This window comes from Bradysia coprophila (assembly GCF_014529535.1).
Source record: "Bradysia coprophila strain Holo2 chromosome X unlocalized genomic scaffold, BU_Bcop_v1 contig_98, whole genome shotgun sequence".
Lineage (NCBI taxonomy): Eukaryota > Metazoa > Arthropoda > Insecta > Diptera > Sciaridae > Bradysia > Bradysia coprophila.
Genome location: NW_023503371.1, coordinates 14,326 through 28,145, shown reverse-complemented (window position 1 = coordinate 28,145; position 13,820 = coordinate 14,326). Strand labels below are relative to the sequence as shown.

The 13,820-nt window shown below is 37.4% G+C and overlaps 2 protein-coding genes across 3 annotated transcripts; one reads left to right on the top strand and one right to left on the bottom strand.

The window, feature by feature from the left end:
• The first annotated feature begins 2,565 nt into the window (after nt 1-2,565).
• LOC119070556 lies at nt 2,566-6,863 on the top strand. 2 transcript variants are annotated; one of them, XM_037174961.1, is made up of 6 exons: nt 2,566-2,706; nt 3,172-3,911; nt 4,017-5,489; nt 5,587-6,117; nt 6,184-6,336; nt 6,484-6,863. In XM_037174961.1, the coding sequence occupies exons 2-6, from the start codon at nt 3,180-3,182 to the stop codon at nt 6,583-6,585; spliced, it is 2,991 nt and encodes a 996-aa protein (XP_037030856.1). In that variant the 5' UTR covers nt 2,566-2,706; nt 3,172-3,179; the 3' UTR covers nt 6,586-6,863. The 2 variants fall into 2 exon arrangements, with proteins under 2 accessions (XP_037030856.1, XP_037030855.1); XM_037174960.1 differs by having other exon boundaries at nt 6,181-6,336.
• A 3,658-nt stretch (nt 6,864-10,521) lies between these two features.
• Nucleotides 10,522-12,137, bottom strand: LOC119070564 (SPRY domain-containing protein 7). Its single transcript, XM_037174972.1, has 3 exons — nt 11,913-12,137; nt 11,353-11,817; nt 10,522-11,273 (listed from the first exon to the last, which is right to left on the bottom strand). The coding sequence occupies exons 1-3, from the start codon at nt 12,016-12,018 to the stop codon at nt 11,176-11,178; spliced, it is 669 nt and encodes a 222-aa protein (XP_037030867.1). The 5' UTR covers nt 12,019-12,137; the 3' UTR covers nt 10,522-11,175.
• Between the last annotated feature and the right edge of the window lie 1,683 nt (nt 12,138-13,820).

Sequence of the window (13,820 nt, the reverse complement as noted above, 5' to 3'; positions counted from 1 at the left end):
CGAAATCTTTGGGACTGACGACCAAATGAGGCCCGGTGTCCCCAATTTTATTTTTTGTGTGGAATGACGACTAGAATTTATTTCCAAAATTACAAGAAATTCTAAAGAAAACTTTAGGAAATAGGCGTCTAACTGGAAACACGGAAGAACAGCAGGACGGAAGGACGGTCTAACAAAGTAACGTAGGATTTTTTCATTTCGTTTAAAGTACTGAAATAGACCAAAATGTATGGAAATGTGGCTTCTTGGAAGATTTATTGCATGGCCAAATTGAAGCTACAATAACGTGTGGTAGCTCGTTGAACTCGGCTAATTTGAGGTCATTGGGAATTGAATTGTAGAACTTCAATATTTGCAGTCTACGACTATTTTTTTGTTTATTTTTTCTAGCGTAACTAATTTTTCGGTTCTTTCGTTTTAGTGTATTATTCCCTTGACTGTAAGTCAGGGTCGTATGCCGGAAAATACCCTAAAATGTTTGTATGAAAGGTTGTATGATATGTTATGAAAAACGGAATTGTTTGTCCCAATATTTTGCTTTTCGACGCAGAATTTAATTCCTGAGGCTAAGTTCGAAGATGGGATATATGGGATTAAGGATCTGGAAGTTATTCCAGAAAAACAGTATTTTCCACTGTTGGAAATTTAATCAATCGAAAAAGATTACTTTGATGGAATTTGATTTTGTTGGTTAGTTATATCCATCTATAACGCATTATAGTCAGCTATCACGCATGATAGTTTTCTATAACGGTGATACTCAGCTATCACGGCCAAAATTAGCAGATTTCACGCCATGACAAAAAATATTTAAAAATTTTTTATAAAAAACCAATTTGTGCATCCCACAACTGAAATACGACCTATTTTGCCATGATTTTTCATTAAGAAATGTCAGTTTTTCCCGAACTATATATCGTGCGGGAAAAAACTTCATTTCTTTACGATTTATAGTGCGGGAAAAGAATTACATGAATTTTTCTATGACTATACGATTGATTAAATTTAATATGGTGAATGTGAAGTGTGTATGTTTTCAAGTAAATTGATGTGTTTTGTCTATTTCAGTTGTCCGATGCACAAAACGTTGTTCGTATCTCGACAGGAATCTCGCTTCGCTCGTAAGAAAGACTAAGGACTGGTGCTGAAAAAATCGTCATTTCCTGTCTTGGTACGAAAAATACTATTCTGAATCGTTATTCAAATGTATGGAATGACACTAAAAAAATAATCAAACAGAAAACTTTAAAACTCACACGAGTGTGAAGTTAGCGGCCAGAGCGAAGCGAGTCGTGCTATTTTGTTCATGATTAAGGTTTTGTATGAATGTATTAATTTTATTTTATTTTTTTATTTTTAATCGTTTTACGACCAAACAAACAGGCCGGGGCCCAATAATATGTTAGTCGGGAAAATACAAGAAAATCAGAAGTACAATGCCAAGTTTCTTTGCCAGAAAAACAATAATAAAAAAATTAGTAACTGAAAGTGTCTCTAACGAGCTCCTTAAACACCGAAAGTCTAGCATCCATAATATTCAAATCGGAGAAGAACAAGTCATGATGCTCTTGAATTCGGAAAATCGGTGAGTTCCTCTGGATGTTGGTCTTAATGTTGGGTAGGTAGAACACATTCCTTTGTCGGGTGGATCTAGTACGATGATCAAACGAAAGCTGGTGACGAAGTTTAGAATCGATTCGGCTATGAATCCATTTGAATGTATTAAGTACCGGGTGGCTTCCTTTTTGTACATAAGTGTAAAGGAAGAACGTCTACAGTACTATTTTATATTGTACCAAAGTGAAAGAGTCCTCTAATCGTTCCACATTCGCATCTTTTACTTTTGATTAGCGTTAGACTATGAAACTGAATAATAGACAACTTACACGAGTGGTAGAGCGGAGCGAGGGCCGTTATTCCAACGAGTCCTTGTATATTTATGATTTATTGTTGATTAAAAATCTGGCCGCAAATTTACAAGAAAATGGAGACCAGAAAAAGTACTTTTACAACGAATTGGTACTCAAGCGAAAGTATCAGTTATTTGTGATGTTTCGGAAATTTATCAACGGAAAATCAAATGAAATTGATTAAAAATATATTGAAAAAATTGTCAATCAAGGGACCTGACCCGCTCAAAAGGTAGGGTCTAGTTATTTGAGGAAAGAATGATTTGTGCATAACTTGTTTAGCTTAAATTTTTCTTTTTATTTTAACGATTTCTTGTCTTTATTTATAATGCAATCTTCTACAAGTTTTCGCAAATTTATTTACTCGCGTTGTTTTGTCTCGCGTATAATATGTTTATTTATAATGTTTATCCCCTTACGCATATTTGGGAAATAAATAAATCAAAATCAATCAAATAGTGATAGGACTTGCATCACGGGCGATATGCTAACGCGCGCCCATGATTAATCATCAAAATGGAATTTGGATGCGACAGCTAGAAATAAAATTTAATTTAAAACGAACGGTCCACTTAGCATACCCAGCACAAAAATATTTTCGTTGATATATTTTTCGGGTGGGACATTTCACCACATTCGAAATAATATTTTCGACATTTCGAACAGTCAAATAAAATATACGTACAGTAAAGAGACGTAGAATATCACGAAAAAAAGATTAAATTTAGTGTTTGTTTAGAATAAATCGAGTGAGAATTACTCAAATCGCAACATTTTTGGCAGATAAGTGGAATTAGTAAGTGATTTCATTTAATTTACTTTGTGGGATGCTGAAATTTACTTGAAAAAATTCCGTTAGTCGTTCGATGCGCGTCACTTTTGTTTTAGTAAAACTTTCTACGCAACTTCGACAATTTTAATTAATTTTGCGCTCAGATTCAATAATAGAATTGGTGTCTACGTAACCGATTTGTTTTTGTCGATTCGATAAGCGTTTAAATTTTGTATTAAAACTAAGATCATCGTCTACCGTACATTGAATTCCCACGGTTCACAACGAAAATAGCGAAATAATCCGCTTTATCAGTCGATCTTGATTTTTCAGTGAATTTTGGCGGTCTTCTGATACTGATTTGTTCACGTAATTTGTCGTAGGTTTTGCCGTAATCAAGCACTTCGCGATAATGTTTGCGTTTATTTAGATTACAAAAAATGTGTGAAAATGATTTCCTGATTTGCTAAATTTAAAATTTGATTTTAGGTTATCTCATGAAACGAGTTCTGCGCAGCGCTGCATCAGTAAGTGATGCTAAAAATGGATTACAATCGCCGAAACAAACGTTAGCAAATTCCAGACCACTACGACGGCTCAAAGATGCAACTCGGAAAGGAAACAAAGAAAATGCGACAACAACAGGGAAGAAGAACTTCCCAAAAAATGTCGCTCAACCACTACAGGAAAAGAATTCCGTTCCTCTGCAACCAAAAAATGACAAAACTACACTGTCAAGCTCATCAGCCCGAACATCCAAACCGGAGAAGCCGTCACCGACTGGTGACACCGTTCCAACCAATGCCGCTTCCAAACCAAGAAATCGTAGGAAACAATTGGTAGACGATGAGAAGCGTACTGGAGAGGAAATCGTCACAGAAACAAATGCAAAAGGCATCATAGATCAACCATCGGTGACATTGGCACCGGACAAATCAATTGAATCGGTGACGATTCGGAAAGTGAAGCAATCAAAGAATCAGCAATTGCACAGCTCAGAAAAGGATGCAGATCGTCAAGGTGATCGGGAAAAATCATCAGCACAAGACACGCTTGCTGTTGATAATCCAACAAAGAAAACTCGTAAAAACACCGACGAACAAAAAGTGGTCGAGAAGAACACCACAATTAAGCCGGCAGTTCCATTCACAACCAAAACGAGATCTGCTACAAAACATTCTGGTGAATCCAATGTCAGTTCTTTACGTGGTACACGTTCTCGTAAACCGACAACAGAAACACCAACAACAAAAACACCAACAACAAAAACACCAACAACAAAAACACCAACAACAAAAACACCAACAACAAAAACACCAACAACAAAAACACCAAAAACACCAACAACAAAAACACCAACAACAAAGAAGCCAACAGTTACGACTAGGTCAGACGAGAAAAAGATCAAAGCCAACACTCCACATGCCAGTAATGTGAAAGTAGGACACAATCAGAAGAAAAAGTCTGCCAAGCCAGTAGTGCCCAAACCGAAAACAAATGCAGGATCAACTGCACAACCAGACGTCGAATCTACTCAGTTTGTTACAGTCCGACGGAATCGTAAAGAACAGGCGAAACCGGCAAGAGAAAACGATGGCAAACCGCCACCGAAGGTGGCTGTAATCTCAAATGTCACAACGAGACGACGACGTGCCAACAGTCAAACTGTTGCCGAGGATAATGCAAAAGACGCAACCATTTCTAAAAGGAAACGGTCACAGTCCGTTTACGAAATTGTTCCAAACGAAAAGAAGAAAATGGAGCCAAAGTCAAATGTCGATGCCATAGTGTCTCCACCGAAAAAGCGGAGAATTACCACAAAAGAGGATCCGAAAACGGTCGGTGCAGTAACCAAACAGCAACAGCCGGAACTGTTGGTTAATCGAAGCAGTGCAAGTGATTCGTCGGATCAATCAAATGCATCGGCCGTGCCCATATACAAGCGCATCAATAGCACCAACAACAATACCGTGAACAGTGGTTTTGATTTCGAGTCGAACTCTCAAGAAAATACGTTGAACGGTGACGAAGAGACGCAAAAGGTTCTAGCAAAATTGGTTGCCGATAACAAGGCTGCCATTGCGAAACGAAAGGGAAATCGAAAGAACGGAGGAGTGACGAAGGTGAAGGGTAATACTACCCGATCAAAACACATTGAGAAAGTGCGTTCCGTCTTGATGAATGGATTAAAGGAACTAAAAACACGTACTACGAATGAGTCTGCGTCTAATGTTACAAAAAGGCGAGTAATTCCTGAACCACCGATTAAGTCGTTGCGAAAGGAAAAAATCTACACAAACCCAGTAATTGTACTTGACCTGGAGGACAAAGGAAGCGTCAGCGCAGAAGATTCCTCAAGCTATTGTCAGAAAAACGATAAAGTTCTACCGAACGAACAGCAATCAATTCTGGAGGATGATATGGTGGACGATCTAGTGGATGATATACAATTTGATGTTGAAGTCAATGCGAGCATTCATAAGCTATCGAATCTACTAAAATCGAATACTACACCAACCGAGACACCACCAAAACGTTTCGCGGCTACGTACACAGGCCCGGGAAAGGAAAGTACACTCCATCAGTCGACACCCGTACAAATTGTAAATGCTGGTAATGCGTCTCCTTGGCGACTCAATTCAGACGGTGTAAAATACCCAAGCAATGTCTTTTCGCGATACAGTGAATGTGAAAAATCACCGATCAAAAGTGGAGATGTCACAAAAGTTGCAGCAGCAGTGAGGTCACCAGCTAAAAAGCCGCGTCCACCACTGACAAAGAAACCACTTACACATAAGTTGTCCGAGGTAAATTTTTTAATCTGGAACGTTGTGCGATCTTGTGTAGACCCCCCATTAAGATTTGTTAGGCCCCCATCTATTTACACAAATCGTACATTTTCAGACTGAAAAACCGAAAACGCTTGAAAGCGACATACGAAATGCTTTCGGATTCGCCAGCGACGATGACGGCGATGATGAATGTTACCCGCACAGGCCGAGTCTACCAGCCCTTAACATTTCTGCCATTGCACCGCACGTAAATGCTTCTCGAAAGAAACCAGCAACGCTGGCAACTTCGACAATGAAGTCGACAAAGGATTCCACGGAGACGGCAACCGCTTCATCGAATTACTTCAAAATGCCGTCAAATGCCTTCAAAATGTTCGGTAGTATCCGAGCAGCGGTACAATTGCTGAAAAATACCCAAACATCCGTGCCAAAGCCAAAAAGTCAGAGCAAAATTTCGACTCATTTCGGTGATGCATCCAAGCCGTCTGCTTCGAGAGGAGCCAAAATGAACGTGAACACATTGACCACAAACAAAAACGATGCGACGAGATTGATAGAGTCTAGTGAGACTGAAGTAACAACATCATACTTTGACAAGGACGCTCCCAGTTTATTTGAGACAACCTGGTTGACAGCTGACGATGTAAGTCAAGTCTGAAACACCCTCTTCCATTCAATTTCATTTTTTTTTTGTCTTGCGCTACAGCAGAAACCGCATCGTAGCTATTCAAGGGTTACAAAACGCGAACCCAAGCGTCAGAAAGAGTACAAAAGCATTCTTACAGACGATGAAAGTGATTGTGGAGACTCCGTTGTACAAAAGCGAACAAAGAGAACCAAACCGAAGGATGATAAGCATCAGGTGAGTGAATGTTTCCTTTGGCTTCTGGTAGCTTAATTTCTATGTGTGACTCGACTAGCACTGCTTTCGTGTTACACATACAATTTACGATACTAAGAACGTCTACAATTTCTGGCCTGAAATTATTGCGATTTTTTCGTATTGCAGGAGGAGCTCCGACAATTTGAAGAGATTATGAATTCGGATTTCATGGATATAGACAGATTTGAGATAATTACGGAGAGAAGTGTATCCAGCTCGAATATATAAAATGAGTGACGGAATTGATCGTTGCTGATAATAATGTGATATCTATCCGAATTAATCTACATTTGTTCGAAATGTTTAATATTTTAACCAATTGCCATGTGGTATGAATTTATTGAATTTTTTTAATCATTTATCTGTGCGCTGTCTCAAGCAATTTTTCTTTTCTTTTTTAAATTTATGAGTCCAGTTTTATTGATGTTTGTTGATGTTGAATTCGGTCTTGTCTCGTAGTTTTAAACTTTGAATTTTTGAAATAATAAAGAAAATGTTTGAGAGTTTGTTTGGTCGTTTTGCGAATGATAACAGAATCCTACGAACAGGATATTCCTGGGAGAATCGCCAGAGTCAAATCGTCAAAAAAAAATCAACAAGACAAATCGGCAAAGTATGAGGAAACTCCAAGAAAAATCGTCGAAGTGTGAAGAAACGCACAGAAACATAAATTTGTCTTGATGGCGTTTCTTCACACTTTGGCGTTCTTTCTCAGCGTTTCTTCACACTTTGACGATTTTTCTTGAAGTTTCCTCATACTCTGTCATATTTGTTCTCGGCAATTCATCATTCTTGATCAATTTGTTAAATCGACAAGAAAAATCGGCAGAGTTTGAAGAAACGCCAAAAGACACAAAGAATGGTAAATTTGTCTTTACTCACGGTGAGCTTGAATTTTTTTTTATTCGACCTCTCGTGGACATGAAATGTTTTTAGTGGTTTTTGTAGAGGGCGGCACCACGAGTAAGAATAACATAACAAGAAAATATTTCGATGGGAAAATTTTTAATTAGATCGATTTTTCGTTTTTCTGTGCCCTGCAGGAAGCTTCGAAAACTGTTTGGACCCTACTGGTGACTTGTTTGATCACAAAAATATAGTTACTGTTTAGCCTGAGGTCTAGGCTTTACAGCGATACCAATCATGACATTCATGACTACCAAGAAACATCTTTTATGATGGAAAGTCATTCTACTATGTCGCTGTATCATACGTGGATTATTTTTATTTTCTGTTATAAAGTATTTTTAGTTATTTTACATAATTTAAGGGGTTAATAAAAGGTCAAAGGATGAGCTTGGATTTCATTCTGACAAAATCTTTGTTGGTACACCTGAACGACCACCCAAATTTCTTCGTATAATGTGTCTCATTTTTTAGTGGAAACAACTAAAATGTTGCAGAATTAGCTTAGAATGACTATTGGAGAAACTACGAACGAAACAAAAGAAAGGTTTGTTAATTTTTGACTCGAGATAATGCAGTTTACTCATCGGTGCAATTTACAAAGAAACCTATTTCGAGCTAAAAATCTTCTTTCGACCATGCCCAACTTGACTTGCATTTTGGTAACAGACGCATTAGAGGGTTGTAGACGTATTAGGGTTCCGGGCGTATTACGGCTACGGACGTATTATGGTTACGGACGAAATAGGATTACGGATCGTACGGGGCTAAGTCGCAGCAAACGCTCCGACTGTTCTGATGCCTTGTTTTCCTTAGCGTTTCTTCACACTCTGTCGATTTTTCGTGGTGGAACAAATCAACAAAAATATGATGATGATTGTGTTCGATCCTAGGGAATTTATTCATTTACGAAAGGTAACGCAAGGACGTTATGTTCAATGCTAGTGAACCCATTTTTTCACAAAAGGTGAAGAGAAGGTGTTTGATCGTAGGGAAACTAAACTTTTACAAAAGGTTACGGAAAGGTGTTTTGTTCGATTTTAAGGAAACTATACTTTCACGAGAGGTAACGTAAAGGCGTCTTGTTCGATCCTAGAGAATTTTCCCTTTTACGGTAGATAAAGGTGTTATGTTCGATTCCACAGACAAAATGTCAGACATTTTATCCGACGCACTAAATCGAAAGAGATTTAATGCGTACACTTCGGTCTTTTTCAATCAAAAACGTATTTATGCCACTGAGCAATGAGCATCATAACATGCGAAATTTGCAAACTTTAGTTGCCTCTATGGAATCAAACGTTGTATGAATATCTCGGTGGGAATAAAGTACCTTGCACTCGATGACTATTTTCACTTTGGGCGTTTCTTTTCTTGGTAATTCAACAAATCAACCAAAAGTGATGAATTGCCAAGAAAAATCGCCAAAGCATGAAGAAAACGTCAAGAAAAATCACCAAAGTGTGACGAAACGCCAAAATGTGACGAATCGCCAAACAAAAAATCTTAGCGATTTGATTTTGGCGATACTTCACTAAGGTGTGTCAAATTTTCGAAAACGTCAAGTCGGGCTTCTGGACACACTTAGCGATTTATCTAGAAATTTTGAATGCAAAAAACTTTTTGTAAATATCGGTAACGTTGAAAATTTTCGTGTTTTCCGAAGTGAGGGTACTCTTGACTTTACAATAATCCAATTCAATGACATTTGCTAGAAGAAAAGTCACGTAGATTTCGAGCTATTTCGAAAAGAAATTTCATCAGTCATGGTATAGGCCATATTGGAACCTTGTATACTTTGAAAAACATACGTAATGAATGTATAAATTGTTACGGATCGAGGTATGCCAAACCGGGATACTGAATCGGTTTGGGTTATCAAAAGAATAAAAAAAACGGGCTGGATTTCGGCTCTTAATCAAAAATTTGATTCGGTTCGGCTCGAAAAATAATATCGAAACTTCCATGTTTAGACTCGATTTGATTCCTTTACTTTGGCTTTAGCTGGTCACTGAAATTAAAAGGTTAAAAAATTATCTTCTGAACCGTTGTTGATGAAGGGTTCGGACAAAAAAAGACTAGGTTCTTGGGTTCGGATCGGTTCGGTAAGTTATACTTTCCGTTTCCTCCGTTTCCAAATAATAAATAAGTCGTTCTATCTGAATTACCCACTATAGATACAGGTCTGACCGCATTAGAAAAGACTAATTCATTTTAGAGGACTTGATATATAGTATTACCTTCTTCCAATCCTTACTAAGCAGCTGCTCCCGTTGAATAAGTCGGGAAATTTCGGTTGCAGAGTGCTGGAAAATAACGATGGACTATGAAACACACGGCAACGATACTTAGCTTTTCCACGAATTGTTTTTGAAATCATTCCTTGAGCGAATGTTTTTCCACAATGCAGTTGAGATAATAGCCGTTTTCTTACCTCAGTTGAAACTTCGTCTGCCTTTGCTGTGAAAAACTATGCAATAAGGTCGGTAAAACAAGAAGGAAATTTCTTTATCTCGGATGACTATGGCCCAAGCTACACTCTGGCCACAAATAACACCCTCGAAGTGAAATTTTAAATTTTTTCCCCTAGTTTAACAAATAACTAAAGCGCGTATTCTATCTGTAAACGACATTAGCGGTACAAATTGTTGAGCGCTGACGTGAAACGACTTCCTATTATTTCGTATTTGTTTAATTAACTTACAACAAATGAAAAAAGGTGCGGGAAACCCGATTTTCTTAAAAATTAAATATTTTGTGTCGTCTCATCAAACATCCAGAGATATGCTTGAAAAACTAGTGAAAAACAGGCATCTTTTCGCTCAAAGATCGTGTGCGATATGTCAAATGAATGGTATTGACGAGACGGAAAAAAAATTAATTTTTAAGAAAATAGGGTTTGTACAAGCAAAACTACATATTTCCAACTTTTCCTATTTTCCCGCACCTCCCTCTCGAAATTCGATATGTTTTCTGTTTTGAAAGTTGTTGTGATTTGGAAATGATTCCACACAAAATTTGTTGAGCAAATGAAAATCTAGATTTTCAATTTTAGTATTTCATTATTGCTGCGAGCGCCAAAATTCAGAAAATAAAATCTAGATTTGAATTCGTTCAACAAAATTGTCGTGGAATCATTTACAAACCACAGCAGCTCCCAAAACAGAAAACATGTCGATTCCACATTTATTGTCAGTGATGTACTGGTCACACCAACTACCAAAGAATAAACGAGTCAATTAAAACATGGCCACAATATTAGTTTGGATTAATTTATCACATTTATTACTTTACATATTAAATAGTTCCTTATCATGTCTTTCATCTCCTATCCGTTAAATATGTTTTTTTTTTATAAATTAAATGCACTAATGTTGACGCCAGCGATTGTAAAATTAATTAATTAATTTATTATTGTTTATGAATTCATGAATACGATTTGTTTTTATGTAAAGGTAAAATTTAAATATTGAATTCGAGTGTTGTAAACAGACCTTTTGCTTATCTCGTTTTAAGTGGAAATGTAATTAGTAGATTAGGCGCCTGCTTCCGAATTTTTGTTCAGATGTATGTGGGAAGTTTGCAGCAGAAGGCAAGGGCTGTAATCACGTTACACAAAACAAAAATTGGGAAGCAGAGCTGCGCTGTTCACAGCTTATCGGTTAGCGTACGGTATATAAGATATTTGACTTCACGCTAGCAGATAAGGTTTTAGAAGCCATTCGTTTGTGGTTTTGTTTTTCACTGTTTGACTATTATGGACAACGTGTGGGATGGTGTGCTTACAGTGAAACAGTGATGCCAATGACCATTGCTAATTTTAAGTCTTTAGATAAATTGTTTAGATTTATGTTTTCAAATGGCGTCTCTCTCGGTAATCAGAGCGACATTAAATCGATGAACATGGACCTCTTAGAGTAGCGATTGTTCGATCATTATTTTCTCGAAACCAGGCGGTGGCCCGTAATTAAAGTCGTCCAGTATGATGTCCAGTATTGCTCCGTCATCCACTGCAATAAATATTTACGAGCTTTAGTCAATAATATTGTTCCCGGACATAGTAAAAAGGACATTGAAAGCGAATCGTACCGAACAGCACCGGATAGACGGTTCCTTTAACATTTAACACTGGAATGTCTAACTTCTTCCCGTTCAAATAAAAATTTAATTCCACATGATCGTATGCCACACCTAACGTGTCGCCCTCGCATGGTATACCCGTTTCGTTCGATTGAGATTCCGGCACAATAACAGTGGTCCCATTGATATTGTCCAATGAACTGCATATGTCATTCGATTTCATCGACAATTTGTGGACTTCGATGTTGTCATGTAAAACTAAATTATCAGATCCCAAGCACCACGACTCCTTGTCGGTTCCGCCTTTTGTTTTATTTAAATCCGTTTTCCTCGTTGCCAAACCAACCGACCAGTGACCATTTTGCTGTAATTTCACTTCAAAGTAGGATTTTGATTGTACTAACGGAGCACTAGTCAGGGCGCCGCCAGACCCACAAATGCGACAGCCATCTTTCACTATAACAACTTCATGTCCTGCAATATTTGCGAGAATATTTGTTCAATAAAATGTTATTAGTGCTAGAGACACACGCAATAACAACATCTTGAGCTCAACCCACAACACTTACCCATATGTGCACTGTCCAGCTTAATTCTGTCAATATTAGAGCTGTGACCGGTAGTTTTAGGACGACTCAACGTATTATTCAAACAAAATCTTAAGCAGCAAAACATGTTGTCTTATATTATGTTTGATTAAACCATAGGCAAGATGTTTCGATCGCTCAAATGACGAAAACAAAATTTTTACTTTTCTTTCTTTTTGATGGTTTTACTGTCAACATTGTGTTACGAGCCGCTTTAGTTCTATGTGCGAATTCGTTTTCGAAATTCGTTCCGAAAGGAGCGAAAGGAGGTTTTTGATTTGAAAAGTGAAAGGTTAGTCATCTGCTATCTACAACGACGACAAGAATAACAGATGAGCTCTGGTTTGGGATGTCTTATGTAGCGAAACGTATGATAAAAATATTGATGAGATAGAGTTTCAATCAAACGTTGCACACGTGAAGTAGGAGATTGTATGACTTTGTTGTGATGATTCGACATAATAATATTTTTAGATATCCTGCAATTAACTAGTTAAGTACTAGTTACTAGTTAAGGAATTTAATTAAAATTAGTACAAGATGGAAAAGCTATAAAAATAAAATAGGAACATTGTAAATCTATGTACAATAAACTCATTTCATTAGTAGTCGACTGCTACTACTTCAAAACATGTCACTGAGTAAAAACTTTATTCAATAAAATTAATGGATTTTTTAATGGTGGTTTAGTTAATGGAGTTTCCTTCGCTTAGAGAGAACAACGGTACAAGTGGGTATCAGAATCTATTGATACTTATACTTCTCTCTATGCTTTATGCTATGGGTATCTTAACATTTATTGTTTTCCCTATACTGATTTCGTACATCTATACAAAAGAAACACATTAGTATATCGCCCTTGACTAGGCCTATACTCAGATTCCGCGATTATGGGATATTGGGCTAAATAAGTGTTTTTCTGGTAACCCGTATTTTTTAGAATTTAAAAAAATAGTCCGTGACACAAGTCCCAAAGAAACATTAAAAACATCGGAAACTGCAAGACTATCGCACAATAATTGGTAATTCTCGTCGTATCAAATGACGAACCTTTTTTTAACGAATCTAAAATTTTACAACAATTTTAACTCATTCTAAGACAGTCAAAGCGACCAGAATAAATGAATGTGGTACTCCAACGCACTTCAAGCAAAAGTGCTATTAATGACAGCTGCCAAATAGAGTACTATTCAATGAAAGTAGATAAATAGGTATGGCCAGTCCATACAAGTCGGAGCACATACGGATTTGCATGGCGCCTGGCGCCATCTCAAACGAACTCATTTCTAGTGGAAATTTGCACTAGAAATGAGTTCGTTTGAGGTGGCGCCATGCAAATCCGTATGTGCTCCGGCTAGAACAAATTTGAACGTTTGGCCATACCTATGTATTTACTTTCATTGGTACTATTTTGTATGAAATTTTATCCCCACTCTTTTTACAGTGTAAAATTTTGTATGGAGCACTGTCAAGTTTCAGTACCCTATTTAGAGTACCACTTTTGCTTGAAGTGCGTTTGGTACTCTCGTTTCTACGGTTTCTTCAAGTTCCCTTTACAAAAATTGACGTATGTGTGTGAAGTTTGTATTCAATTTTACATGCGGCAGGTCGAAAATGCGGTAATTTTTTTAATTTTTCTCGGTATCTCGGCTCTTTGCACTTAATATTGTAAGCGCACCTGTTTGGGACGGTTGGTCTAATGCATTTTCCCGAAATTCAAATTCAAAATCAAATCAATCGCTATTACCACAGCTCTGCTTTTCATCAACTTCAGTCATTGCTCCACTCTTACCTTATCTCTCTCACAACCTGCATCTAGCATATCAAAATGAAAAGAAAACCACCGCTAATACATTTATCCACTTCCCAATTATGAGCTATGTTATGTTA

Bases quoted from the DNA above. Each gene is read 5' to 3' on its own strand.
- LOC119070556 (XM_037174960.1), top strand. From the start codon at position 3,180: ATGAAACGAGTTCTGCGCAGCGCTGCATCAGTAAGTGATGCTAAAAAT. The intron at 3,912-4,016 runs ACAACAGAAACA...ACAAAAACACCA, and splicing joins GTACACGTTCTCGTAAACCG to AAAACACCAACAACAAAAAC. The intron at 6,337-6,483 runs GTGAGTGAATGT...TTCGTATTGCAG, and splicing joins CGAAGGATGATAAGCATCAG to GAGGAGCTCCGACAATTTGA.
- LOC119070564 (XM_037174972.1), bottom strand. From the start codon at position 12,018: ATGTTTTGCTGCTTAAGATTTTGTTTGAATAATACGTTGAGTCGTCCT. The intron at 11,818-11,912 runs GTAAGTGTTGTG...CAAATATTGCAG, and splicing joins GCTGGACAGTGCACATATGG to GACATGAAGTTGTTATAGTG. The intron at 11,274-11,352 runs GTACGATTCGCT...TATTTATTGCAG, and splicing joins CGTCTATCCGGTGCTGTTCG to TGGATGACGGAGCAATACTG.